Source organism: Chiloscyllium plagiosum, unplaced genomic scaffold (assembly GCF_037043375.1).
Source record: "Chiloscyllium plagiosum isolate Xiang-an unplaced genomic scaffold, Cpla_swu_hap1 HiC_scaffold_31, whole genome shotgun sequence".
Classification (NCBI taxonomy): domain Eukaryota; kingdom Metazoa; phylum Chordata; class Chondrichthyes; order Orectolobiformes; family Hemiscylliidae; genus Chiloscyllium; species Chiloscyllium plagiosum.
Window position 1 is genome coordinate 30,527,945 of NW_028270169.1, and position 27,346 is coordinate 30,555,290.

Genomic DNA, 27,346 nt, shown 5'->3' on the forward strand with positions numbered 1-27,346 from the left:
TGAACCTTTGTATGATAGAGACATTTTTAGATTTCCTTTAATCCCAAAAGCATTCCCAAAGTCTTGTGGTCTACATTGACCTGGAATTTCAATTCTTTGCACATCCCTATGTAAGTGCAAATCTTGCTTTTCAATGATTGCATACTCATGTTCAGTTTCCATTAAAGTTCTCAGTTTTCAATTGAATATGGATTGCTCTTAATCCTATGGGTGGTGTATCTCATACTACTATTGTGAATGTGCCTGGATTGTATTCTGCTAGAACATTAGTAGAAAATAACTTTTTTAATCTTTTCAAAAGCTGTAGTCTGTTTCTGACTCCAATATCATATGGCTTTTTTCAAAAGATCTCTTATGAGTTCAGTAAGACTGGCTAAGTTGGATATAAATTTTCTAAATTTGAATTACCACACCTAACAAGCACTCTACATCGTATATGCACTTTGGTCCTTGTCTTCCTTGAATTCATTGTGATGTCTTGTTTTTCGATATTGTATCCGAGAAATGTACTCATCACTTTGGACAATTTAGTGTTTCTCATTTAATTAAGGACTGTGCTCTGTAGTGTTGTTGGCATATCATTAACCTGCTATGTTCCTTCTTCATTTTGCCATGCAACAGGATGTCATCTCGAAGACAAATTATTCACTATTTCCCTTCTAGGTTTGAGACATTTGATGTTTGGTAGACTGTTAAAGCAATACTAACCAAAGGGTGGGATAAATGTAGTAAGCAACCTTAATTCTCGGTTTAAGGGTATTAGAGTGCACTATTGGCATCCAGTTTTTTGAAAAATGATGCTAATTTTGCCAAATTATCATCAACAGATGAAACCGAATGCATTTCCCTCCTTGTTTAAATGAATGAGATCCGTATAGTCTTCATCTCAGTTTGCCTTGGGAACAATTATTAGCTCTGAGCACTTTTATGTCAGTTCTGTCCCTTGTAATATAACCCTGCTTTCAATCAGGCTGTCCACCTGAGATTTTCCATTTTCCATTAATGGATTATTTAATTTTCTGTCCAAGCAGATGGGATACCATCTTCTTGCAGAGTAATGAAGAACAAGACAAATTGAAGAACTTTAAATAGCTTTGGAGATTCTTGCTGAAATTCAATCCTGTTTTCATTCTGAAGTAGTGTATCTACATAGATGAGTACAGAACAACCTCGATTATCCGAACATCAGTTATTCAAATTTTGGATTATCTGAACAAGATCTCATGATCCCATAAAAATGCTATCCATTATCCGAATAAAATGCTCCTTGCCCATCTTGTTTGGATAATAGAGGTTGTTCTGTATGTATATTTCTGCTCAGCAATGAGATCTTCTGATTCCTTTAATGTATCCAGTGTTTCACTGATATTTCGTCCTCTGTGGTAAAGCTTTGTAATGATTTGTCTACATACCTGAAGATTTGTATCTCCGGGACCTTGGAGTTTTATTTTTCGTGATCTGACTCAACCGTAGCGAACTGTCACCCAATACTGAGACTGATGTTTCTGTGTTTTAAATTCTCTTTCATAGTCTTACACTTTCAGCTTGATGGTCCAGAATCACTATTTCTATTTCTGTGGAAATTTTCCTTTTGCAGGATCTTTTTGTTTTTGAGGTGGTAGCAGTGTTGTTAACTTACAATATTTTCTAAAGTTTCTCAACTGGCCACACTTATAGCACACAGTTCCCAGCTGGATATTTGTTTTACTTATGATTCTGTTTGAAGTTATACTTTGTATTAGCTAATATGGTGGATGATAATTCTTTCTCGTTGCTGTTTGGCAAGCTTTCAAGAGGGTGATAATACTAATGTTGGGCCGACCCATCAGTTGTGTTCAGAATTTCCAATGTAGATCCACTGCAGAACAATTTTGGGCCCTGATATCTGCTTGCACAGTGAATTGCATTGCTATTCCAACATTAAATCTGCCTTGGATTGGAGAATGTCTGTCTGAAATTCTCATCCCTATCATTAGCTACTGTATGGCCTGTTGTGGTTCTGTTCGCTGAGCTGGGAATTTGTGTTGCAGACGTTTTGTCCCCCTGTCTAGGTGACATCGTCAGTGCTTGGGAGCCGCCTGTGAAGCGCTTCTGTGATGTTTCCTCCGGCATTTATAGTGATTTGTATCTGCCACTTCTGGTTGTCAGTTCCAGCTGTCCGCTGCAGTGGCTGGTATATTGGGTCCAGGTCGATGTGCTTATTGATTGCCTCTAGGAATGCCTCAGACAACAACTCACCAGGACAAAGGACCCGATACCCAGCATGAGCAAAACCAATGTAGTGTACAAAATCCCATGCAAGGACTGAACAAAACACTACATAGGACAAACAGGAAGACAGCTAATGATCCGCATCCATGAATACCAACTAGCCACGAAACGACACGACCAGCTATCCTTAGTAGCCACACACGCAGACGACAAGCAACATGAGTTCGACTGGGACAACACTAGTATTATAGGACAAGTCAAACAGAGAACAGCCAGGGAATTCCTAGAGGCATGGCATTCATCCACAGATTAAATCAATAAGTACAATCTGTGGATGAATGCCATGCCTCTAGGAATTCCCTGGCTGTTCTCTGTTTGGCTTGTCCTATAATAGTAGTGTTGTCCCAGTCGAATTCATGTTGCTTGTCATCTGCGTGTGTGGCTACTAAGGATAGCTGGTCGTGTCGTTTCGTGGCTAGTTGGTATTCATGGATGCGGATCATTAGCTGTCTTCCTGTTTGTCCTATGTAGTGTTTTGTTCAGTCCTTGCATGGGATTTTGTACACTACATTGGTTTTGCTCATGCTGGGTATCGGGTCCTTTGTCCTGGTGAGTTGTTGCCTCTAGGAATGCCTCAGACAATCAATAAGCACATCGACCTGGACCCAATATACCGGCCACTGCAGCGGACAGCTGCAACTGACAACCAGAAGTGGCAGATACAAATCACTATAAATGCCGGAGGAAACCTCATAGAAGCGCTTCACAGGAGGCTCCCAAGGACTGATGTCACCTAGACAGGGGATGAAACGCCTGCAACACAAATTCTCAGCTCGGCGAACAGAACGACAACAACGAGCACCCGAGCTACAAATCTTCTCTCAAACTTTGTACTGTATGGCCTCTAATTCATCCTTCTTCAATGCATAGTACCCACAGCATCCTGATGAATGATATAAATCTGTTCAAACGGCTTCTATTAATTTGTCTCATGCTGAGATTGCTGATTTTTGAATCTCTCCTATTCTATCACTAACTTTCTTTTCAAGCTGAAGCTAGTGTCAAATATTTTAATCAGTGCAGAATGCTGGATGTTACTTTGTTTCATGCTTTGCCTTACAAGAACATCATCAGCCAGTGGACCTATAAAACGTTGACTCGACGGTTCTGCTCCTATGTGTTAAGCCTTAAGCTGTTCTACAGCAGTGGAACTGTTACTTCCAGAGATTCCTCGTCTGTCCTTGTTACAGGCCTTCTGCACTATAAAATTGTTGAGATAATGGTTAGGTCTCTTACTGACTATCAAACCTGATTGATCTGAGTGACAATCGATTTTTTTTTTTCTCCTCTTTACTGTCAAGGTGTTCTCATAGCTTTTCTTCAAAGTATTGCTGAGTCTGTGGCTTGGCTTTGAAGCCTTCCAAGGTTGAATTTGCTGCTCTTAAGCCTTTTGTTTTGGCCTGCCTTTGGAACTTTTCCTTTTTTAACTGTGCCCTTTGGATGCTGTTTAAACTTCAGATTCTAGCTGTAGATGTGTTCTCCTAGCTTTTTCTTACGTTTTAGGCCAGTACTGCTACCTCTCGAGATACTTGTCAGGAGTATCTTGGATTGAGTGGGTATCTACACACATGCTGTCATTTGAGGCTGCTTGCTCTTCATCCCTAAGTAAGGCTTTTAACCTTATCATGTATGATATTATTCCTTTATTTACTTCTGTGTATGGTGTGTTCAGCTGTCCACTACAATACCCAGGAGCTGTTCATTCTTCTCTCGCTCTCGTTGTAAATGATCAACCCCAGCCCTGCCTCAGTTCATCTATGGTGCAGCCGTCAACCCATGTCTTTATTATCTCAATGTTTGCCTAGTCCTGTGTGCTCTTGCCTGGCCTTCCATGATCTGCCCAAAATTCTGCTGTATCTTGCACCAAGTACTGTACCCTTCAACCTTCTTTGTTAACCTACATAAGCTCACGATTAAGCAACACTTGAGTGGGGAGAAGAGAGGAACAATAAAGAGGAGGCAAGAGTGCTCAGAATGTCAGATATGCTACCATTTCCCCAGATAGGAAGCAGAATGGTTACGTGACTGGAGTAGCAGTCTGTAGGCCTAGACTTGTGCTTTGGAGACCTGAGTTCAAATCACCTTGCTCCAAATAAGATCAGAAAAAGAGTTGTTCACGTAATTACAGACCTGTTCAGACCTGTTCTCAATTCCACAAGCTGACAAAGCGGTCTACCTCATGTAACAAAATCTGGACAACATTCACCTTTTAAGCTGCTAAGTGGCAAGTGTCATTCATACCACAGAAGTGTCAGGTAATTACTATCTAGAACAAGACAATCTAACCATCTGACTTTCAATGGAATTACCATCATTGAATCCTACTATCAAATCCAGGAGTGATAATTGACCAAAAATTTAACTGGACCAACCTACATCTTAAATGCTCGTAGCTAAAAGAGCAGATCATTGGCTGTGAAATTTGCAGTGAGGAACTTCCCTCCTGATTCCTCAAAGCCTGTCCACTTGTCTACAAAGTATAGGGCAGGAGTGCGATAGAATACTTTCCACTTGCCTAGATTGGTGCAGCATCAATAATGCTTGAGAAATGCAATACTATCCATGATAAAGTATCCTATTTGTTTGACACCCCATTCATCACCTTAAACATTAGTTCCCTCAATCACGAACACAAAGTGGTAGCAGGGTGCACCACCTGCAAGATGCAATTGTTAAAGATGCATAGGAATGCCACCATTTATACTTTATTCAAGCCATATTGTAAATATATTTGTTTCTTCTCTGTTGCTGAGTCAAATCCTGTAACTTCTCCCTACACGCACCATGTTGGCTGCAACAATTCAACAAAGCAGCTCACCACCACTTGCAGTGGTAATTTGGCAGAGGGATGAGTGGCAAATGCTGGGCTTCAGTGACACCTATATCCAGTGATGGAATTTTAAATACCACAAGCATTCTAATCTTTCATACATGTATCTGTCTGTCTGTCTATCTCAAACATTTTGTGCATATGTTATAAATATATTATTTTAATATTTCACAGCAATCTTTTGAGGTTCTACCGATAGAAAGTAGGCTGGGAGGAGGTTCATGTGAAGCACAACTATTTGCAGGTACCAGTTGGCTGAATGGCCTAATTCTACTATGTACATTGCTTTAGGTACAGTTTACTACCTCAAAAGTGATATTGGTGTTTAGGCCTTGTCACCACCAATTATGGCAGTTTTCCAGTGTATACATGAAATTTGTGTTAGCCTGTTGGATGAGTGCTTGCCAATTTCTTGAAATTTTTTCAAAAATGTATTCATTTTTGTAGAACAGGACATTGCTGGCTGGCTAGTATTTATTGCATGTCCCTAGTTGCCCTTGAAGGTGGTGGTGAGCTGCCTTCTTGAACTGCTGCAGTTGACCTACTGTGGTTGACCCACAATTTCATTGGGGAGTGAATTCCAGGATTTTGACCCCGCGACAGTGAAGGAATGCTGATCTATTTCCAAGTCAGGATGGTGAGTGACTTGGAGGAGAATTTGAAGATGGTAATGTTCCCATATATCTGCTGTCCCTGTCCTTCTAGATAGGAGCGGTCATGGGTTTGGAATGTACTTTTGAGGACCTCTAATGAATTTCTGCAGTGCATCATGTAGACAGTACATATTGCTGTTACTGAATGTTGGTGATGGAGGGGGTGGATGGAGTGCCAATCAATAAATGTACATTTTTGGAAGCATTGAATGTTCCTCCCTCCATGGACACAATTATAACTTGCTGCTTTATTTTAAAATGTCTGCACTTAAATTTACTGTCAAACTTGAAAAATATACATTTTGATGCATTGATTTTGACAGTTTTCTGCTTGGTCAGGACTTTGGGGCTACATTCAAAAGAGTAAGTAGAGGTTTATTGTTAGCAGTAACTATCTCCTAGCATTGATTTTCCATGATTTGGTGGTTAAGTTTCTCTGCCTGCATTCAGGTCTTTAACTGCTGGAAAAGCAGAGGTAGGACATCCACTTTTGGAATGGGTGGGGGGGTTTCAATTGAATAATAAAATATGGATTTTTTTTCCCAAGAATGCCAACCCTTCTTGTTTTGCTTTATGTAATATGGCTAGATTATTGTTGAAGCATTTTCTTAATACGTTAATATGGACACCAGCTTCCACTAATGTCATTAAATTGCATCTACAACTTCCTTTACAAAAAAAAGTCCACTGTTCTATCTTTTATTCTTGAATAAGTTGAAGGCTGCAGAACTGACTAGAAATTCTCTCGCTGGATTGAAACTTGGATTGGAGAATGCCTAGTGGCTTAACCAATAAAGATAATGGGTCTCTGAGTTGTACAGAAAGTCTCTGATTTGATTCCCTTGTTCCAAATGGGAATCCTGGTGTAAGTGTTGACCATCCACTGCTGGTCTAGGGAGGCTGAACACTTCCTTCGTTCCTGTTGGGTTTGCAATACAATAGTATTTGAATTTCAGCTGTGGAATCTATGGCCAACATTAATCTTCCATACCTCAAAACCCAGCACTGTCTGTTTTTAAACTTGTCTGTACGCAAATGTTCAGGGAGTAGCAACAAGCTAGCAGTAATTGGTATGGAAAACGTTGTTGTCGATCCTGGATTGTGCTAACTTGTGTTTTGTTGTTGACATTAAATTTGCTCTTTCTAGCTGTGCTTGAAGTCCGTAATATTAGTGCTAATTACTGCTTGCATTGGTGAGCGACTACGTAATCCAGGTTGGGTTCCTGTGGCTCAGTGATAGTGTCCCTACATTAAAGCCTGGAAACCTGTGTTCAAGCCCAATCTGTTCAGAGGTTGTATTAACATATCTATGAATGTTGATTAAAATACACTTACGTAGCACAGGAAATCGTATTTTATCAGTAGCTGAGATGATTGAAATAGAAGTCTCAATATGATATGGTCTCTGTTATTCATAATCTATTGGAATAGCAAATTAAACAAGAATTTATTCCTTGGTGTAGATGCTTCCCTATAATAACTGTAAATGAGATCTGTGAGCGGGAGAGGTTAACTTTATCACTGCACAGATTAGCCAAAACCTAACAGGAAAATGACTCTGAAATAACATGATTAAAATTAATTATTTTGACAAAGCACCTGAAAAGCTGATTTAATTTGTGTGTATGCTTAGTTTGTCATCAAAATAAGAGATATCAGAGACGTTTCCCGCAGTGGCACAATGGTTAGCACTGTTGCCTCACAGCGCCAGAGACCCGGGTTCAATTCCCGCCTCAGGCGACTGACTGTGTGGAGTTTGCACTTTCTCCCCGTGTCTGCGTGGGTTTCCTCCGGGTCATTTAAGAAAGAGTTGGATAGAGCTCTCAAAGATAGTGGAATCAAGGGTTATGGAGATAAGGCAGAAAGAGGATACTGATGAGGCATGATCAGCCATGATCATATTGAATGGCGGTGCAGGCTCGAAGGGCTGAATGGCCTACTCCTGCACCTATTGTCTATTGTCTATTGCTCCGGTTTCCTCCCACAGTCCAAAGATGTGCAGGTCAGGTGAATTGGCCATGCTAAATTGCCCGTAGTGTTAGGTAAGGGGTAAATGTAAGGGTATGGGTGGGTTGCGCTTCGGCAACCCACCCATACACCTAGATTAGATTAGATTCCCTACAGTATGGAAACATGCCCTTCAGCCCAACAAGTCCACACCGACCTTCTAAAGAGTAACCAGCCTTCCCCTATATTTACTTCTAACTAATGTACCTAACATAATGGGAAATTTAGCATGGCCAGTTCACCTGACCTGCACATCTTTGGATTGTGGGAGGAAACAGAAATTTTCATATTTACCAATTTATACAGGAGAACAATTTAAAAAGAGACTATTTGTTCAATACGCATATAGATAGATCTAAGGTGTTCCAATATATACTGATCATCCATTGACAGGAGTGATTATTGTGCCACAAACCATGTTGCAAGTAAATTTATTTTTTTAAATGCTGAGCAAATGTATACTTTTCTTTCGCATTTAAAGCTCAAATTTAACTCTAAATAAAATGTAATGCCAAACCATTTGCATCGTGGATTTACAAGATCAAAGAAAGATAGCTATAAAAAAGAAGTGTAGTAAAAACGGGTAATCAGTGCTCAAAACTTGTATATTTGTTCGTTGGTCCTATATAGAGAAACATTTGCAAGTTACATGACGTGGTAAAGTACTTTGTTGATCAGGGAGAGAGAACCTCTTTTAAGAAAAAAAATGTTTGAAATCATTGTCTCAACTATATTAATTTTTAGTTTTTGAAAATAATTTGTAATCACATAATTGGGAAATTATATTTGTAAATATGCCAGCCATTTTTTTTGTGTGCTCCTGCAGTTACATTGGACAATATTTAGCACAAGAGCACACTGTGATAGCATTTGTTAAGAGAAGGATGGAATTAACATCTCCTGTTGATGACCTTTCATCAGCGGGTTTAACACAGATGTCATTCATTGCATTATGTTCCAAGATATAGAGCCAGAAAGGATTAGATTGAAGTTAGATAAATGCATTTGGGATAGCCTTCAGCAATGAAATTATTGGATGGTGGAACAGACTTTCATCCTGTCCTTTTGTTGCTAGGTAATTATTGTGGTTGCTCCTTTTCTGCAAGTCATTGTAGTTCATGGATGAAAGCATTTTAAAGATTCAACTTTAAATCTTATTGAAACATTAGCCAATGTATACATTCTTATTATTTTGCACCTCACATTAGACTGCTTTAAAATCTAAGATCGAATTGACCGTACTAAAATTTAAGTTTAAATTTTGAATGGCGTTTAAGATAAAAGGGATATACTTTTTCCTGATACCTGTTTAATTTTGACTTTTAAATTGTTTTTTGACTTAATTCTTTTAGCTTCACTGTATTTACTCATCTTTCTGATTTTGTTTTTTTTGGCTTTCTGTCATTTGTCTGTCATTCTTATTTTCTTTCACTTTCCTCCCCCAGGAAGAGAAGTGACAGTATTAATGAGGAAAAGTTGAGCATGTACTATCTGGGATGGTTTTATTTGAGGAAATGTAGAGTACGCTAAAATAAACTCATTTCTTTTCCCAGGTAATCAAAGGTGACTTTCAACTACCTGCAATTCTTAAAGATCTGCCAGAGGTACAGTATTAGGTTGCATTGTCAACTGGATTTACAGTGATGTTTTGGATTGTTCAAATTTGTTACTATTTCTGAGGCTATGTTTAAAAGTTACAATGGCTAAAGATATCCAAACAATGGTAAATGCTAAAGAATCTGGGAAAATAATTTATCAGAAGGAGGTGACCAGTTGCATTCTTCAGTTAGCCTCATTTCATTTTGTAAATAGAAATGGTAAAATGCAAAATTCCTGTACATTTGCATGCAAAGTTGTCTCAAGAATGTTGAGGAATAAGTAAGCAACCAAAGAAATGACAAACTTTTTGAAAAAGCTGACTGCACTATAATGAAATTTTATTATAACAAAAATTATGTTGAGAACAAGATACAAAGGATGAGATTGCAATGCAGATAGTGCAGATAAGATTCACCAGGATGTTCTCTAGGCTGGAGTCTTAGAGCGGTCAGTAACCAGGGGCCACAGTTTTAAGATAAAGAGCAGGAGTTTTAAAGAGGAGCTGAGGATCCATTTTTTTCACTCAACTCATCCATGCCAACCAGATATCCTACAATAATCTAGTCTCATTTGCCAGCATTCGGTCTATATCCCTCACAATCCTTTCTATTCCATTTTAAATGTTGTTATAATTGTTCCAGCCTTCTCCACTTCCTCTGGCAGTTCATTCCATACACTCCCCACCCTCACTGTGGAAAAAGTTGCCCCTTAGGTCTCTTTTAAATCTTTCCCATCTCACTTTAAACCTATGCCCTGCAGTTTTAGGCTTCGCTACCCTGGGGAAAGGAACCTTGTCTTTTTACCCTATCCTTGCTCCCTGCCTCCAGTACTCCAGGGAAAACAGCCCCAGCCGATTCAGCCTCTCCCTATAGCTCCAACCCTGGCAACATCCTTGTATATCTTTTCTGAACCATTTCAAGTTTCACAACATCTTTGCTAAAGCAGAGAGACCAGAATTGAATGTAATATTCCAAAAATGGCCTAACCAATGTCTTGTACAGCTGCATGTGAGGTCTCCATTCAGAGAACCAATAAAGGCAAGTTAATCAGGGCTCATCATAGATAGATAGATGCTTGATTACTGCTGTGCACGCTATGGTTTGAAGGGCTTTTTTGCATGCTGCAAAAATTGTATGACGTCATTCCTATCTTGTCCAGATTACATAGAAGGAAGAAGTAACAAATAGAACCAATGTCTATAATGGAACACACCTAAAAGATAGGATGAGTAAAAGTCAATTAAATTCCAAGTGAGAAAATGGAATGAAAAATTCGACTAAAGGTTGTGCTTCTCCAGATGAATAGTATTAAGTCAAATTTAAGTTTTGAATAAATTCAGTACTTTAAGGGCCAGGTAATTTTTTAAAATAAAATCGGGATGAATCTAAGGAATATAGAAAATCAACAGTACCGAAAATGAAAACAACACGCAGGGCGTGTGCAGACGACGTGGCGTAGTGTTTAGCTAAAAATAACGATTTTATTTTGTAGCAAAATGATCATAGCAGCCGGATTGTGACAGATTGGTAGAAAATACTTTTAAATTTTCAAATTTGTTACGAATGTCAGACAAAATTTGACACGAGAACATAAGTGCAGTTAGGGTAAATGATGAACACCTTCTGACGAAGAGTTAGCCTTTTAGGAGCATCTTATATGAAGTCGAAGCGCAGAGGATAATGAACAGAATTCCAGATTTTGGGACTCGGTAGCTAAAGGCAAAGTTGCCAGTGGTCAGGTGGGAATAATCTGGAATCCACAAGTGTATTGGGGCTATGAAGGGAGGGGATGCAGCGAGGCAGGAAAATCATTCTTTGACGTGTTCGACCTCGGAGTTTGCTAAGCAGCGGCCTGTGTGAGGGTGACGGTCACCTCCCGGCACAAGGCAGGAAATACGGCAAGCTCTTGTACCTGACATTGCTGCCTCAGCAAAGTGTCAGGTAACAGAGACGCATGACTTGCAGGAGGTCGGAGCAGACGAATGAAATCAATTGCTTTAAAATACAACCGCTGGCAAGCCTGAGGTCCTGCAGTTTTTTTTAGAGACGGCTGTAAAGAATGCTGCTAGTGATGAGAAAAGGGGATGTGTTGACTTCAGCATTTTCATTTAGCCAGTTTTGCAGCTGGGGTCCCTTGCTCAAACGCAGCATTCTCACTGCATACTGTACGAATTTTGGGTTCACGTATCAACTTCATAATTTGACTACTATTTCGAATAAGACTGCACCTCCCCCAAATTAAGCCAAGTGTGGTGGTAGTGTCCTATTTCGGAGCCAAATGAACTGTTCTGTTCTCACCTCAGAATGTGCTAACCACTAGGTTTGTCATAAACAGGTGTAAGAATTTAATTTTAAAAAATCAAAGTCCTGGTCATAATGTTTTTAGAGTTCAAAGGTTTATCGGCATTATTTCAGTTCCTTAATGTTTTTGATCTTATCCTATGTTTGACACTTAGTTGTTTGCATTTATTTATAATATTTTGTTTCCTCATTAATTCCAATTTTAGATGCTCCTTGTCAGCTGTTCTAGTCTAGGTTTCATTGTGGTTTTGTTTTATAGTATTGGTCCTATCTCCAAGTCTCAATCTAATTTTGTCAATTCAGCCAAAGACACTCACTCTTTTTTCTTAATTTCTTTACTTTTTGTGAGCATATATCTAGTAAGTCTTATCTGCTTGAAAGTTTCCTCTGGCTTTTTCCTCTTGTCAGATATTTGCTGCAAATTTATGCAGATTTGTTCATCTGTTATATATTTGGGGAAAATCAAAGTCAAAACTTTCCTGTCATCACATCCAGCTCTGTTTCTTTCCTTAAATTTAAAATGCAATGGTCTGGAAAGTAGTCTTGCACATGCTGTAAAAGCTCCTGTTCTTAGCAATAAAATTACTTTTACTCATGTCTGTCTTTGGATAATTAAAACCAGATAGTATTGTGGTCTGATGGTTCCTGGTTTGTTTTTATCTTTATAACTCTTCCTTTGACTCACTTCTACTCTTCTGTGATCCAAAACACATTTCTGAATAGTACCATTTCCCTTTTTTAAATTTATGTTTTGCCCTCTGTTACATATGTTTAATATTACAGTTAATATATTTTAGGGGTACAGATTATAGGTTTTAGAAATCAAATTTTAAATGTAAAATTCAGATATTTACAACTCAAAAGATATCCTTGTGTTTTCATGATAATGTCACAGTAATAAAGGTGAGAATCCTAAAGTTGCAGGTAGTCATACTTGACTAAAGAACTGGAGACTAGATATCACTGCAAAAAAAAGTTATTAACTTGGTTTCCCAGAATTAAGGAAAACTTTGGAATTAGTTAATTTGGAGACAAAGGGCAACCCCCTGTATCCATGGAATCAATTTCTGCGTTTTCAGTTTCCTGCGGCTTACCGTGGCCTGAACATGTTACAGGGAACATTCCAGAAGCATGGACCAGGAGGCTACCGGGAAGGAATGTTTCCCATTTAAATGAATGAGTTTGCTTCAACTGTGGTTTTGGGCTTCCGCGGTAGGTCTTGGAACGTAACCCCCGAGGGTATGGGGAGACTATTGTAGTTAATTTGTGTTTTTACCTGGGAGTTGGCTGTGTGTGTCACCTTGAGTAAACCTTAGTGCAATTCTTTGTGTTTGAATTTATCTCTAGAATTCAGTTAGTGTGTAGCCAGCAGATAAGACTAGTTAATGTTGGAAATGCAGCTAACAAACTATATCAATGTTGGACCTTCAGTAGCTTTCCGGGTCATTGGAAGGCTAGGGATAAAATCATGCCCACACCTGTTACATTTTGGGTGTTAATGACAGTGGTTACCTAATAGAGGCAATTGACTATTTGTAGGAATTTCTGACGGTTCATTAAATTTGTTGAGAAGCAGTAGGTTAGATAAGATATGTAAATTAATGCGATTATATAACCCATGACAGTTGAGGATGGTTCACTAATACCAAAGGACATAAGCATTTGGCATTGATCTCATTAAAGTTGTGAAGACAGCATTCCACTCTCTGCTTGAAGCTCTAAGGAACTCCTCCCTGCACCTTTTTTGGTCTGTCTTGCGCCTGAAGAAAACAGTTCTTTTGAGCACAACCTAGGTGGCACTAGTTCAGTGGTTAGCACTGCTACCTTATAGCACCAGGGACCTGGATTCGGTTCTAGGCTCGGACGACTGTCTGTGGAATTTTCACATTCTCCCCGTGTTTGCATGTGTTTCCTCTGCGTGCTCTGGTTTCCTCCCACAATCCAAAGATGTGCAGGTTAGGTGAATTGGCCATGCTAAATTGCCCACAGTGTTCAGGGGTATGTAGGTGCATTAGTCAGGAGTAAATGAGTAGGGGATTGGGTCTGAGTGGGTTAATCTTTGGCGAGTGGACTTGTTGGGCCGAAGGGTCTGTTTCCACACTGTAGGAAGTCTGTTTCTATTCTTCGAACCACCTGGCCTGCCTGGTGAGTACTGCTGTCTGACCTGAGCACAATGGGTGACTGTATTAATCACCCGTTCGAATTCTTGGACATGGAACTCATGTTGCCAGAATAAATGTTTTCGATTTACTCATCTTCATCCAAAAGTTAGTTGTCGTGTTTTTTCTCAGAACAAAACATATTTTCCTACACAAATTGATAATAAGCTAAGTATGGGGCCTCGTGACCTTAATGATCCTTGTGATTCTTCTGACCCAATTCGCTGTAACAGCAGTTAAACAAGATCTCATGCTGCACAGAGAAAGATTCCATTTGAAAGAGACACCACTTTCCATCCCACGTAAAGTCAGTGCTGGATTTCTTGTCCAACTTAGTGCCAGAAAGAGGGAGCTGATACTCGAACTCACAGTTGGAAATGGGAAACACAATTGGCAGATTTGTTTAGCATTGTGGAAAAGAACATACACAGTCCACAATAAAAGGAAGTTAACGTTGTTGCAGTTGAAGTTCTGGATGTAGTCATTGTGGTTACAGTTTGAAGTCATAACAGTTATTGGAAAATGAGGGTGTTTTATGATGTTTTAAGCCACCGGCAGGAATCACAGAAAGCTCATAATAACATGAGCAGGAGTAGGCCATCTGGCCCTTCAAGCCTGCTCTGCCATTCAGTCAGATCATGGCTGGTCTTTTCGTGGTCTCCGCTCCACTTACCCACTCTCTCACTATAACTCTTAATTCCTTTACTGTCAAAAAAATTATCTATCTTAGCTTTGAAAGCATTTACTGAGGGAAGCCTCAACTGCTTCACTGGGCAGTGTATTCCAAAGATTCGCAACCCTCTGGGTGAAGAAGTTCCTCCTCAATTCAGTCCTAAATTTGCTCCCCCTAATTTTGAGGTTATGTCCTCTTGTCCTAGTTTCACCCGCCAGTAGAAATATCCTCTCTACTACTATCCTATCTATTCCTTTCATAATTTTATATGTTTCTATAAGATCACTGTTTTAAAAAATTCTCAAGGTCAAGGACCAGGCTCGCAGGAAAGTAGTCTGACACAGAACAAACAGCCAAGAGGCGAGTCTGCTAGAATATAAGTGTTTTATTCCCCGCAGTGTCACCACAACCAGTCTCGTACTTACAACGGGTCTGGCTTATACTCACTCTACATGTTACCAAAACTGGGAGCCGTCAGTTCTCGTAGAGCGGTTGCCAACAACCCACGCTCGGCGGTTAAACGTAACCCCGGAGCAGACTCTACCGAACTGGAGACTTCTCCAGCTGATATACTCTTTTCCAGCTATAAACATTCATGTGAACAGCAGAGCAAGGCTAAAAAACACATTCCATTCTGGTTACATACAGATAAGAAGATTCACACGGGAAGGTGTATAACAAGATTCACACGGGACTAAGCGACACCTTCCATTTTCGGTTAGATTCACACATGTATTGGGACACAATTTTAACCCTTTCACCACATTCCACTGCTTGGCCCAATACATGTGTTGCATAATGATTCACACGTGTATTGGGACATAATTTTACACCACATTCCACTGCTTGACCCAATACATGTGTTACATTATGCCCATATGTATTCTTTCTAACAAGCGCCTACGTACACGCCAAATATACAAGCAAGTCAGGACATTACAGCATGTTAAAATCACCAGGACCGCTACCAGGATCGACAAGGGTGGGAACAGGAATGTCCCCGCAGTGGAGGACATACCACTCAATATGTCCCACCAATGATGAGCTGACTCCACGTCCACTACACGGGCAGCATGTACTACCTCCTGTCCATGTATAAAGGTAGACACCGTAACCTTGGTGACATTGGTTTGATGCTTTCGTAATATCTGCTTAAGCTCCTCGGATCGGTCCAATGCTCGCTTAAACCGATCCAGGGAAATGTTCCAGGGATTCCTCAGCACTTTCCACTGCACCTTGGTAAAGTGGCGAGCACTGCTATAAGTGGTCAACAAATAGGTGTGATTCTGCCAGTGCCACTGATAGACATTTGAGAGGCATCCCGAGAACGGTGCTGAGGGAAGCATAGGATGTGGATTATTGGTAGCCACACAGAGCGTGTGTGGCCCAATCTGCCACATCATGTCCCTTGGAGTCTCAACAGTCCATTCGCACAGGGCCGTTCCCTTAGTCAAGCAAGGGTCCCGATACCTGTCCATCAGTAGGCAAGTTTTCCCCTGATCAGTCTGTTCACAAGCGGACAGATCATAGGTAATATTGGTATCTGGGCTAAACCACTGTCCCCTTGTCTTCAGAAAATAATATCCAGAAGATGTAATCACTGGTAATACATAATATCGACAGACCGTAACAGTGTGGGTTACATTCATGGTAACAAAGTATCCGTTACACATAGTTGCGTTACACCATGTTCGCTCTGGATGGGTTATCATCCACAATTTCTCAGATACATTCCATAGTCCCCTCCACGCCTGTACATTGGGGGATGTTACCACACGCAAAAAGCGTTCTTTCTGTATTTGAGCATGCAACATTTGAATATGACAGGCAGTCCAATTTAACTGAGCCGTAATGTTCTCAAACAGTTCCTGAGTGGCGCCCCAGACATCCAGTTCCCATTGCAGAGATCGTATCATTATTTCAGCTGTCTCTCCTTGAGTCATCATTACGGATGGCATCCACCTTCCAATAGTATGTAGTCCTTGTGAGGTGGCCTGTCCCGTGTTAGATAATTTAGTACGGGTTACCTCAGAGTCAATGGCATTCGAGATACCCATAACAGTTCCTGCGCCTCCCAGCAGGGTGTCGTACCACGCTCGTCGCCGCCTCTTGGTATGACACTCGGGTATGAGGGGCAACTGTACCCGCCAATGAACATCAGTGTGCAGTACCGCCCGGGCCATCTGTTGACAAGTTGACATAATAGGGGCCAACTGTGTTCGATGCGACCGCACGCCCCCCGTGGCTGGCCCGCCCCGCGTGGGGTTTAATAACGCCTCAGACGGGGCGTTCGTCGAGGGCAGTACCATTATTAACCACATGAATCGATGACGATTCCGAATATCGGTGGCATTGCGCAGCCACAGATCTTCCCCCCGAGCTGTGACGCTCCAATGAGTCCCCGTTGTCCCGCATGTCTGGGTGCGTCGGTCCCACAAACACGTCTTGACTTGGGCATTTACCACCAGGGTGCAATTAGGCGGTATGAACGATATGTCATATTTTTCCCCATCCCGGCGCATGTAGCACTGTGCACACGTGTACAATTGACAGTCGCTGGTGAGAGTCAGAACAACGCACTGCTGACCGGGTTCACATGTAAAATCGTCCTGCGTCCGTCGCTGGCTACTGGCCTCCCACCGCACCTCATGGCGGGCGACCGGTACCAGCGTCCAGGCCGTGATACCGATGCCCTGGAGTGGCCATCCGATCGCGAACATCGCCAATAGGAGTCGCAATCCCCATGACCACCCCATGTTCAAGGCGGAGGGTCAGCCTGCGGGTGCATAGCAATTACAACATTATTTAGGTCTCACGTAAGTAGCACTGGTTTGCCGGGACGTTTGCCCAGGTTGGGTCCCCGGGGTACATAATGGTGACCAGACTGTCCTTCCCCTGTGCTATGATTTCGGCCGGCCTGGGGGGGCCGGTCGTCTGGCGCACCCATACCTTGGCCCCCTTAGTGTCAGTAGACCCAAATCCCCCCGTCCCACGCTCAGTAACCGTAACGGGAGCTCCCATCTCTTCCACCGTTGTAAGGTTACATGGCTTAATGACCAATTGCGCTATTCTGTCCCCCTTCTGTATCACGTAAGGTTCAGCGGTGATGTTGACCAGGATCACCCCCAACTCCCCTTGGTAGTCTGCGTCAATTACGCCTGCCATCACATCAATCCCCTTTAGTGACAGTCCCGACCGCGGGAGGATATGCCCATAGGTTCCAGGGGGACAAATCAATCCTAACCCGGTCTTAATCACCGTAGGTTTCTGTTGGATCAAAGTCTGGGCAGTTAGTGCTCGTAGGTCCAGTCCAGCCGAAGCCGGCGTGGCCCTTACGGGAATATCAGCTTCCTCAGCGAACTTCCACATTTTAATAGGCTGAGTCCTTGGGGTATCACATACTCGTATCATCCTATTCAAGGGTGTTACCCCATTTCCTAATGGGCGGTTATTAATTTGTTTCACCACCCGAATTAGTTGCTTCCTCCAACCCGTTAAGTCATTGCAACCTCCTGCTTTTCGTAGTGAGGACTTCAGAAGCCCATTCATTCGTTCTATAAGTCCCGCAGCTTGTGGGTGATAGGGTACATGATAAACCCATTCCACGTGGTTATCGTGACACCACTGCTTTACCGCCCTTCCTGTGAAATGGGAGCCATTGTCACTCTGGACCTGTATGGGCAATCCATAAAATTGTTCAATCAAATCTAAACATCGCAAGGTAGCCTGTTGATTGTTGTGACGACAGGGATGGGCTACCAAAACCCCAGACATAGTGTCCACAGCTGTACATATGTGGTTACATCCTTGTGAGGAGGGTAAGGGACCCACAAAGTCCATTTGCCAGCTCTGTCCCGGACCATCCCCCCGATGGATATGTCCCATCATGTGTTGGGGCACTCCCTGCCGCTGATGTTGACACTGCTCACACTGGTTTACTGCAGTCTTAACATCATCTACCATAAGATCTATTCCTCGGTCTCGAGCCCAGTGCAAGGTTCCTTGCACTCCCCAGTGCCCAGCCTTAAGGTGTGCCCATCTAGCTAGGTCCACTGAGGTGCCCCTTTGCACCATCATGGTTCGGACGATACCATCCACATATCGGTTATGTAGAGCTTCCACATCATTTCGAGAGGTATGGGCATCTACGTGGGTGATGTATATGACCAGGTATTGAGCTTTCTCCCATATATCTTCCCATAACTGTTTACCCCACACTTCCCTATTCTGGATCATCCACTGATTGGCCTGCCAAGTTGGCATCCATTGTGTCATGCCGTTAACCACTGACCACGAGTCAGAGAACAAACAAACTCCCATGACCCCTGCTTGCATGACTACCATATGCACTGCCTTTAATTCTGCCCACTGACTACTTTTTCCCTCCCCTAATTCTTCTAGGGTAGTGCCTTGTTTTGGGTTAAAGGCGGCAGCTTTCCATCTACGCTGTCCCGCTTTCCATTGGGCTGACCCATCTACGAACCAAGCCGTGGCTTGTTCATCCGGGGTCAGTTCATCATACCGTTTTCCCATCTTAACGGGTGATTCCTTGTATTCAATCACCTCAAACCGCTTTTCCCCTTCCTCAGGGGCCTCTGCCACTTGCTCATGTAGGACTGACACTCCTTTCTGTCCAGTCCGCACTCTCTCCGACACATACCATTTCCATTTAATGATGCTGCTCTCTTGGGCAGTTCCTATTCGGTGGGTAGTGGGGTCTCTAAGTACCCACGGAAGAATAGGGATAGCTGTTCTCATGATCACTTCATGTCCAATGGTCAGGGCTTCGGTTTCCACCAAGCCCCAGTAGCATGCTAATAACTGTTTCTCAAAGGGGGTATACCGTTCCCCTGCCGGGGGTAATTTTCGGGACCAAAATCCCAGTGGCTTACGGGTTCTTTCCTGTTTTTGCCATAAGCTCCAATTGGCATAATCCCCCTGTGCTGAGACTTGCAGTTCTACAGGTCCTGACTGTATCTTTCCCAAGGATACAGCTTGCTGTATCGCTTGCTTGGCCATTTCAAATGCAGTTTGATGGACCTCCGTCCATTCGAACGCTGCCTTTTTCCTCGTAACTCGATACAAAGGTTTTAAAATTTGTCCTAAATGGGGAATATGCTGTCTCCAGAATCCGAATAACCCAATAAATTGCTGCACGTCCTTCTGGGTGTGAGGGACGGCAAAGACCTGAATCTTATTTTTAGCTTTCGCAGTGATTTCCCTTTCCCCCTTGTTCCACACGATTCCTAAGAATTTTACCGTTTGTGAGGGACCCTGGATTTTGGCTGGGTTGATCTCCCACCCATATCCTCGCATATGTTGAACCAGTTGGTCCAGCAATTCCTGAACCTGCTTCTGACTTGTCCCCTGTATCATCATATCGTCAATATAGTGCGAGATCATCACTTCGTCAGGCACTTTAAAGGCAGCCAAGTGTTCTGCAACTATCCGGTGGCAGATAGTAGGGCTATGCAGATATCCTTGGGGCAGTCGTGTGAACGTGAATTGTCTACCCTCCCAAGTGAATGCGAACTGTTCCTGCCTATCTTCGGGAATAGGAATTGTGAAGAAGGCATTAGCCAAATCAATTACTCCGTACCACACCCCTGGATGATGTTGGATTCGTCCTATAATAGTGACGGCATCCGGGACCGCTGCCGTCAAGGCCGGAGTGTGACGGTTTAGTTGCCGATAATCTACCGTCATCCGCCATGACCCATCGGCTTTATGTACGGGCCATAAGGGGTTATTCCACGCCGTGGTGCATGTCCTAAGCACTCCCGCTTCCAAATAATCCTTAATTGTGGCGGATATTTCTTTATGTCCGCCGGGAATCCTATACTGTCTAAGACTTATTACGCGATCGGCGATCGGGATGGGGAAGGGGTCCATTTTAACCTTTCCCACTAACACCGTTCTACAGCGCAAATTCATTTTCGTGATTCCAAATTCAAACTTCCCTTGTTGGAGGTGAAGTGTTAAACCGGCCAGAATGTCCATTCCCAGGATCCATTCTCTAACCGGTGTAATGATAATTGAATAAGTTTTAATGGGCATTGTACCTATCTTTAGGGGCAATTGTACTGTTTTTCCTTCAATCAGATTACCTCCCAGCCCAACCAGCGTGACTGGGGTTCCTTTAAACTTATGGGGAGTCCCATAGATTAAGGTGGCCTCCGCCCCTGTGTCCACTAGAGCCATAACGGTTTGGACGGATTTGCGCCAATAGATAGTCAATGATACATGAGGTCGAATGTCGTCTGCTGACCATTGGCTCGTTCGTGGGCAAACCCTTGGGGCTTGGCCCGATTCCTATTGTTCCTCCCATTCATCTTCCCCAGACAGCACTGGGTAAAGACGTTTGCCTCGCCCTTCTTTGTTCTTGCCTTTCTTACTAGGTTTCCGGCCACGCCTATCCACTTTATAACACTCTCGGAGGGGAGGCCGTACCTCCTCCTCCTCCTCGTCCTCCGAGGATTCCCACCGCTGGGAAGTGGAAGTTCTACCCCTTCGAGGCTCATTAACAACCGGACCCCGTGTCTGACATTTTTGTGTTAGTAATTCCACTAGGTCTTCCATAGTGGGTCGGGACTCCGTCTCTACCCGGGACACCTTCAGTCCCTTTCGTCTGCATAAGTCTTTTAATTCCGGTGTAGGTAGGCCATCAATCTCCGATGCTGGGACCTGCGCCCGTATCAAAGCTTGCCACAAAGCACGCCGTGAGGGGCCTTGGTTACTTCCTTGATTAGGGTTTACTTTTCCCCCTGCCCGAGCCTCAGGGCGACGCCCCTCCGTGCCCCCCTGAGAAGCACGGGTTGTGGGTCCCCAATCCCCCAAACCACCCATCTCCCTCATCATACTACGGGCATCTCCTAGGGTTTCTCCCCGTCCACTCAACATTATGGTTAATAACAGTGGTTTATAATGGGGGGGGGCAGTCTTCACTAGGTGGTCTCTAGTCTGTCTACTAACATTTGTGTTATCTACCTCGTCCAGCACTCCCAGCAACAGGGCATCCCGCACACACAAACGGGTTAGCCTCTGAACCCCTTCCTTAATTGTTGTCCAAGTTCCTTCCAAGGGGGGCCAATCGGATGGGAAGGGATACTGTTCGGCCACTGCCCTGGCATACATCCCAAATAGGGTCCCCATACTGCGATCTATTACCATATCCTTGGCTTGGTTGCGGTACCCCAGGTCTATGGCAGCATCCTTTGCTAATCCACCAAACTTGGGAGCATCCTGATAGTCTACCTGCACTTGTTGCCCCCCTTCCTCGAGGAGCCGAATTAGCCATAGCTCTAACGGCTCCCCAGGATTACGTCGGGTTTTCTGGGTGATAAACAGCACCTCATCGGTAGTGAAGTCTTCCGTTAATTCAGAGAATTCTGCGGGAGGCTGAGCCCGCGGTAATTCATGCATAATTGCCTCCCCTTGTTCATTCCGTATAGGGTTTCCTTTCTCATCTAACATTACCTCCCGTTGCACTGGGAGACGTCTCTGAACCTGCTTTCTCCTAACCACTGGTTTAGCTTGGAGTACGGGTGGGTCCTCTTCGTACTGATCATCTAAATCTCCCCAAATGTTCCCATCCCAATGATCGATATCCCACCGATCCCCGTTATTTAACTGGGCTACAAACGCCCGTACTTGTACCGGGTCCGGGGTTCGAGGGACCTTCCTTTTCTCTTTCCGTTTCTTAGCAGACAGATACATAATAGTTCGTCCTGCTAGTTCAGTTAATGCTGTCAATTCAGCTTTTAACTTCATAATTTCCTGCCTCAACATAGAGGCATCTCCCGAACTGAGTCCCTGCTCATGTTTCAGGAGGGCTAATTCTGCTTCAGCTTTTTGGCGCTTGTCTGACTGTTGTCTACAAGCCGCCGCACAGGCCCACATCCTCCGCTGTACCCCAGGCAAGGGGTTCTTCGGCAGGACTGGGATCCTCTCAAGGGTGGACAGCAGCGACCCTGGGGTTCCTACGCCCTCGGCCTCCCAGTCCTCCGGTCGCCCCCCACCATTTCTCAAACAAACTGCCACGCCATGCCACGGCCCATGCCATCCCGGGACGGTCGGGACCTCCACAGTTTGTTCCTCTGGTTTCTTAGCCTTTTTCCAAAACATTGTTCTGTATCAAAATCTTTCCTCAATTGCGATTGATCCTGCCGGCTACGCCAAAATGTTTTAAAAAATTCTCAAGGTCAAGGACCAGGCTCGCAGGAAAGTAGTCTGACACAGAACAAACAGCCAAGAGGCGAGTCTGCTAGAATATAAGTGTTTTATTCCCCGCAGTGTCACCACAACCAGTCTCGTACTTACAACGGGTCTGGCTTATACTCACTCTACATGTTACCAAAACTGGGAGCCGTCAGTTCTCGTAGAGCGGTTGCCAACAACCCACGCTCGGCGGTTAAACGTAACCCCGGAGCAGACTCTACCGAACTGGAGACTTCTCCAGCTGATATACTCTTTTCCAGATATAAACATTCATGTGAACAGCAGAGCAAGGCTAAAAAACACATTCCATTCTGGTTACATACAGATAAGAAGATTCACACGGGAAGGTGTATAACAAGATTCACACGGGACTAAGCGACACCTTCCATTTTCGGTTAGATTCACACATGTATTGGGACACAATTTTAACCCTTTCACCACAATCACCCCCTCATTTTTCTAAATTCTAATGAATATAATACCAGTCTACTCAGTCTCTCCTCATAAGCCGACCCCTTCAACTCCAGAATCAACCTAGTGAACCTCCTCTGCACTCCCTTTAGTGCCAGTACATCCTTTCTCAAGTAAGGAGACCAAAACTGCATATTGTACTCCAGGTGTGGTCTCACCAGCACCCTATGAAGCTGCACCATAATCTCCCTACTTTTCAAGTCAATTCCTTTAGCAATCTAGGACAAAATTCATTTGCCGCCTTAATTACCTATTCTATTTGCAGACCAACCTTCTGTGATTCATGCACAAGGGCACCCAGGTCTCTATGCACAGCAGTATGCTGCACATTTTTACCATTCAAGTAATAGTCCTTTTTACTGTTGTTCCGACCAAAATGGATGACTTGCACATTTATTAATGTTGTATTCAATCTGCCAGACCTTTTCCCACTCACTTAAAGTATCTATGTCCCTTTGCAAAGTTTCGCAGTCCTCTACAAAGTTTCACAGTCCTCTGCACACTTTGCTGTACCACTTATCTTCGTGTCATCCGCAAATGTAGACACACTACATGTGGTCCCCAACTCCAACTCCTGTATCTAAATTGTGAATAATTGCGGTCCCAACACTAGGCACACTACAAGTCACCGCTAACCAGAAAAACACTAATTTATCCCCACTCTTTCCTTCCTGTTAGTTAACCAATCCTGTATCTATGCTAATATATTGCCCTTAACACCTTCCATCTTTATCTAATGCACCAGCCTGGGTCACCTTGTCAAATATATTTGTAAATCTAGATACACCGCATCTACTGGGTCCACCATGCTCATAATGTCTTCATAGAATTCCAGTAGATTAGTTAAGCATGACTTCCCCTTCATGAACTAATTGCAGCAACTGCCCTATGGGACGTTTTCTATCTAGATGCCTTATTATTTGTTCCTTGATAATAGCTTCAAGCATTTTCCCCACTGCAGAAGATAAGCTAACCGGTCTATAATTCCCCATCTTTTGTCTACCTCCTTTTTAAAATAGTGGCATCACATTTGCTGTTTTCCAATCTGCTGGAGCTCTCCCAGAGTCTAGTGAATTTTGGAAAATTACCATAAGTTCATTTGCTATTTTTCCTGCCACCTCTTTTAGTAACCTCGGATGTATTCCATTAGGGCCAGGAGATTTATCTACCCTTGGCTCCATTAGTTTGCACAACACTACCTTTTTCATGATAATGATTGTTTCCAGGTCCTCACCTACCTTTGTCTGTGTCAATTGCTGGCATGTTATTTGTGTCCTCCACTGTGAAGACAGACACAAAATACTTGGCCTTGGCCATTTTCTCATATCCCATTACCAAATTCCCCTTCTCATGCTGGAGCTATGAAATCCAAAGTCATTAGGCAAATTTTTAAAAATGGAGATTACATAATCAGAAGCTAAAGGAAAGACCCTCACAAAATCTTACATGTTGGTGAATAGCTGGAACACTGAAGAGATATCCATGAACTCCAGAGAACGATGAGTTGGCCCCAGGAAAAATGAAAGGATCTCGAAAGATTTCATTGGTTAAAGGACTTTTTTGGGGATAAATAGGAAATAGAATTGAGTTTATGACATTAGACCTTATTAGCTACAGTGGTTAATTTGTTTAATTCTTTTTTATATACAATAAAGCTTGTTGTTTGCTTAAACATAAAATCATCTTGCATATTTCTATTGGTTATTTGCTGTTTGTTTGATGTCTTTTAAAAATTAACTGTTCCTCACAGGATTGTAGGGCCATGTCTTATATCTTTAAGTTCTTTGCCAGTAATGAATCTCTGATTGTTACTTCCATTCTTCCTTGTTTTCTCTACTTGATTCACCCTGAATATTTTGTAACCAGGATTTCTTAGGCCTTGCAGAGATGTGATAGTGAATTGTTGCCGGACTAGTAATCTGGAGGCACATAATGCTCTGGGATCCCAGACTGAAATTCCAACACAGCAGATAGCAGTGTTTGATTTTTCTAAAAATCTGGAATCAAAAATCTAATGATGAATATGAAACCATTATTGATTGTCATTAAAAATCCATTTGGTTTACTAATGTACTTTTAGGAAAGGAAATCTGCCCTACATGTGACTTCAGACCCACAATGTGTTTGACAATAAAATGCCAGCTGCCCTCTGCCATTCTGATTTCCAGCATTCACAGTTCTTTGGGTTTTTTGCATTCTGAAATGGCCAAGCAAGCCATTCAGATGTATCAACCAGTAAAAGCCTGGTTAAATGGACAGAGCACCTGGCATCAACTTAGATGCTGGAAATGAATTGAGCAGAAACTGAACTGGACTAATCATCTAAATACTGTGGTTATTAGAATAAATCACGTGCAAGGAATCCTGCAGTGACTGAGTCATATTCTGACTCCCCAAAGACTGTCTACCATCTACAAGGTGCAAGTCAGGAGAATGATGGAATACTCCCACTTGCCTGGATGATTGTAACTCCATCAACACTCTAGAAGCTTTACAGCATCCAGGACAAAGCAGACCACTTGACTAGCATCACATCCGCAAACATTCACTCCCTTCACTATTGACTCACAAGAACAGCAGTGTTTGCCATCTACAAGACGCACTGCAACAACATACCAAAACTTCTTAGGCAGCACTCTCTCGATAAATGACTGCTACTGTCTAGAAAGACAAGGGCATTAGATACACAGGAGAGCCACTACCTGTAAGTCACCCCCCCCTCACAACTCCGACTTGGAAATATATCACCATTCCTTAAGTGTCATTGGGAATAAATCCTGAAACGTTCTCCCTAAAGCATTGTGGGTGTGCTGATTCCATGAATGCAGCTTACCACCACCTTCTCATGGTTAACTACGAATGCCAATCAATGCTTGCCCAGCTAGCAAAGGCAACATCATGATTTTTTAAAAAAATTACTTCTGCCCAAAAGCAAGCCCGAACTGCCTTAATCCTAAAGTGTTCCTTCTAATTCATTAATTTTATTCAATATATACTTTTTCTACTTTAATGTTCTTTCTGTTTGATAATCTCTCACTTTTTAAAATCATTTTTCTTTTCATTTTTTTCAAAATCCTTCCTGTATCCTTTTTCTCATGTGTTTTAAGTTGTTTCATCAGCATTTTAATAAACCATCTTCCACAGCAATAATCACACTAACAATGAAAGTTCCTATTCATACAAATAAAAGCAAAATACTACAGGTGCTGCAAATCTGAAATAAAAATAAAAATGCCTGAGAAACTCAGCAGATTTGGCAGCATCTGTGGAAAAACAGCTAATGTTTTGATTCTAGTAGGACCTTTATTCATACAAAGCCAGCTTATCCTATATGTGTAACTTATGTCTCAGAGCTTGGCATAGAACATTTTATCAATGTCAGTCAGACCTGATTTTCACTTTCTGCAGTGCTATTTTTTGCTGTATTATTTAAATGACATTGTCTTTTTTTTTGCATTAAAAGAATAGGACACTTGACATTGATCAGTCTTAAAAACAATTCATTCTGTACTTTAAATTTAACTTTCTCTTCCAATAGTTGCACTTATGTGATTATTTCAATTAAAAAATCATATTCTTTTTATGAAAATGACAAATTATAATTTGGAATATGTAAATTAAAGTAATATGCAGTCCTGTCGCCACCCCTTTTGGTTGAGGATATCAAATTTTAAAATTTGTTTTCTAATAAATGCTGCTAATTATTATTTTTCTGTTTTGTACTGGGTATGTACTGTGTTTTGGGGGAACAGAAATGAACAAATATGCCATTAACATATGTTTTTGAATCCTGACTTTAGTGATTGTAATGAGGTCAGCCAGATGGACCTTTACAGAAAATGAGTTCCATGATTGGCGCTGTTAATCTTGGCAGCATCTGACGAGCAGCAAAATCGACGTTTCGGGCAAAAGCCCTTCATCAGGAATAAAGCTTTATTCCTGATGGGCTTTTGTCCGAAACGTCGATTTTGCTGCTCTTCGGATGCTGCCTGAATTGCTGTGCTCTTTCAGCACCACTGATCCAGAATCTGGTTTCCAGCATCTGCAGTCATTGTTTTACCCCGCAGTTAATCTTGTCCAGTCAGGGAGCACTAGCTGACAGATACCTGCTATAGGAAGGATGTTGGGAAATTTGAAAGGGTTCAGAAAGTTGGAGGGTTTGAGCT

At 42.4% G+C, this 27,346-nt stretch overlaps 1 protein-coding gene across 4 annotated transcripts in view; it reads left to right on the plus strand.

The window, feature by feature from the left end:
- The window catches only part of LOC122564056 (protein-tyrosine sulfotransferase 1-like), an 83,541-nt gene that overhangs the window by 33,232 nt on the left and 22,963 nt on the right, over positions 1-27,346 (plus strand). For 2 of the 4 annotated variants that reach the window (XM_043718531.2, XM_087977392.1), the window contains exons 4-5: positions 5,276-5,345; positions 9,315-9,365. The exons of 1 other annotated variant lie outside the window; for it this stretch is intronic. In XM_043718531.2, coding sequence (XP_043574466.1) covers positions 5,276-5,345; positions 9,315-9,328 — 84 coding nt within the window. In that variant the 3' untranslated portion in view covers positions 9,329-9,365. The remainder of the gene's footprint in view (positions 1-5,275; positions 5,346-9,314; positions 9,366-27,346) is intronic. One more of the 4 variants, XM_043718534.2, reaches the window with a different exon arrangement.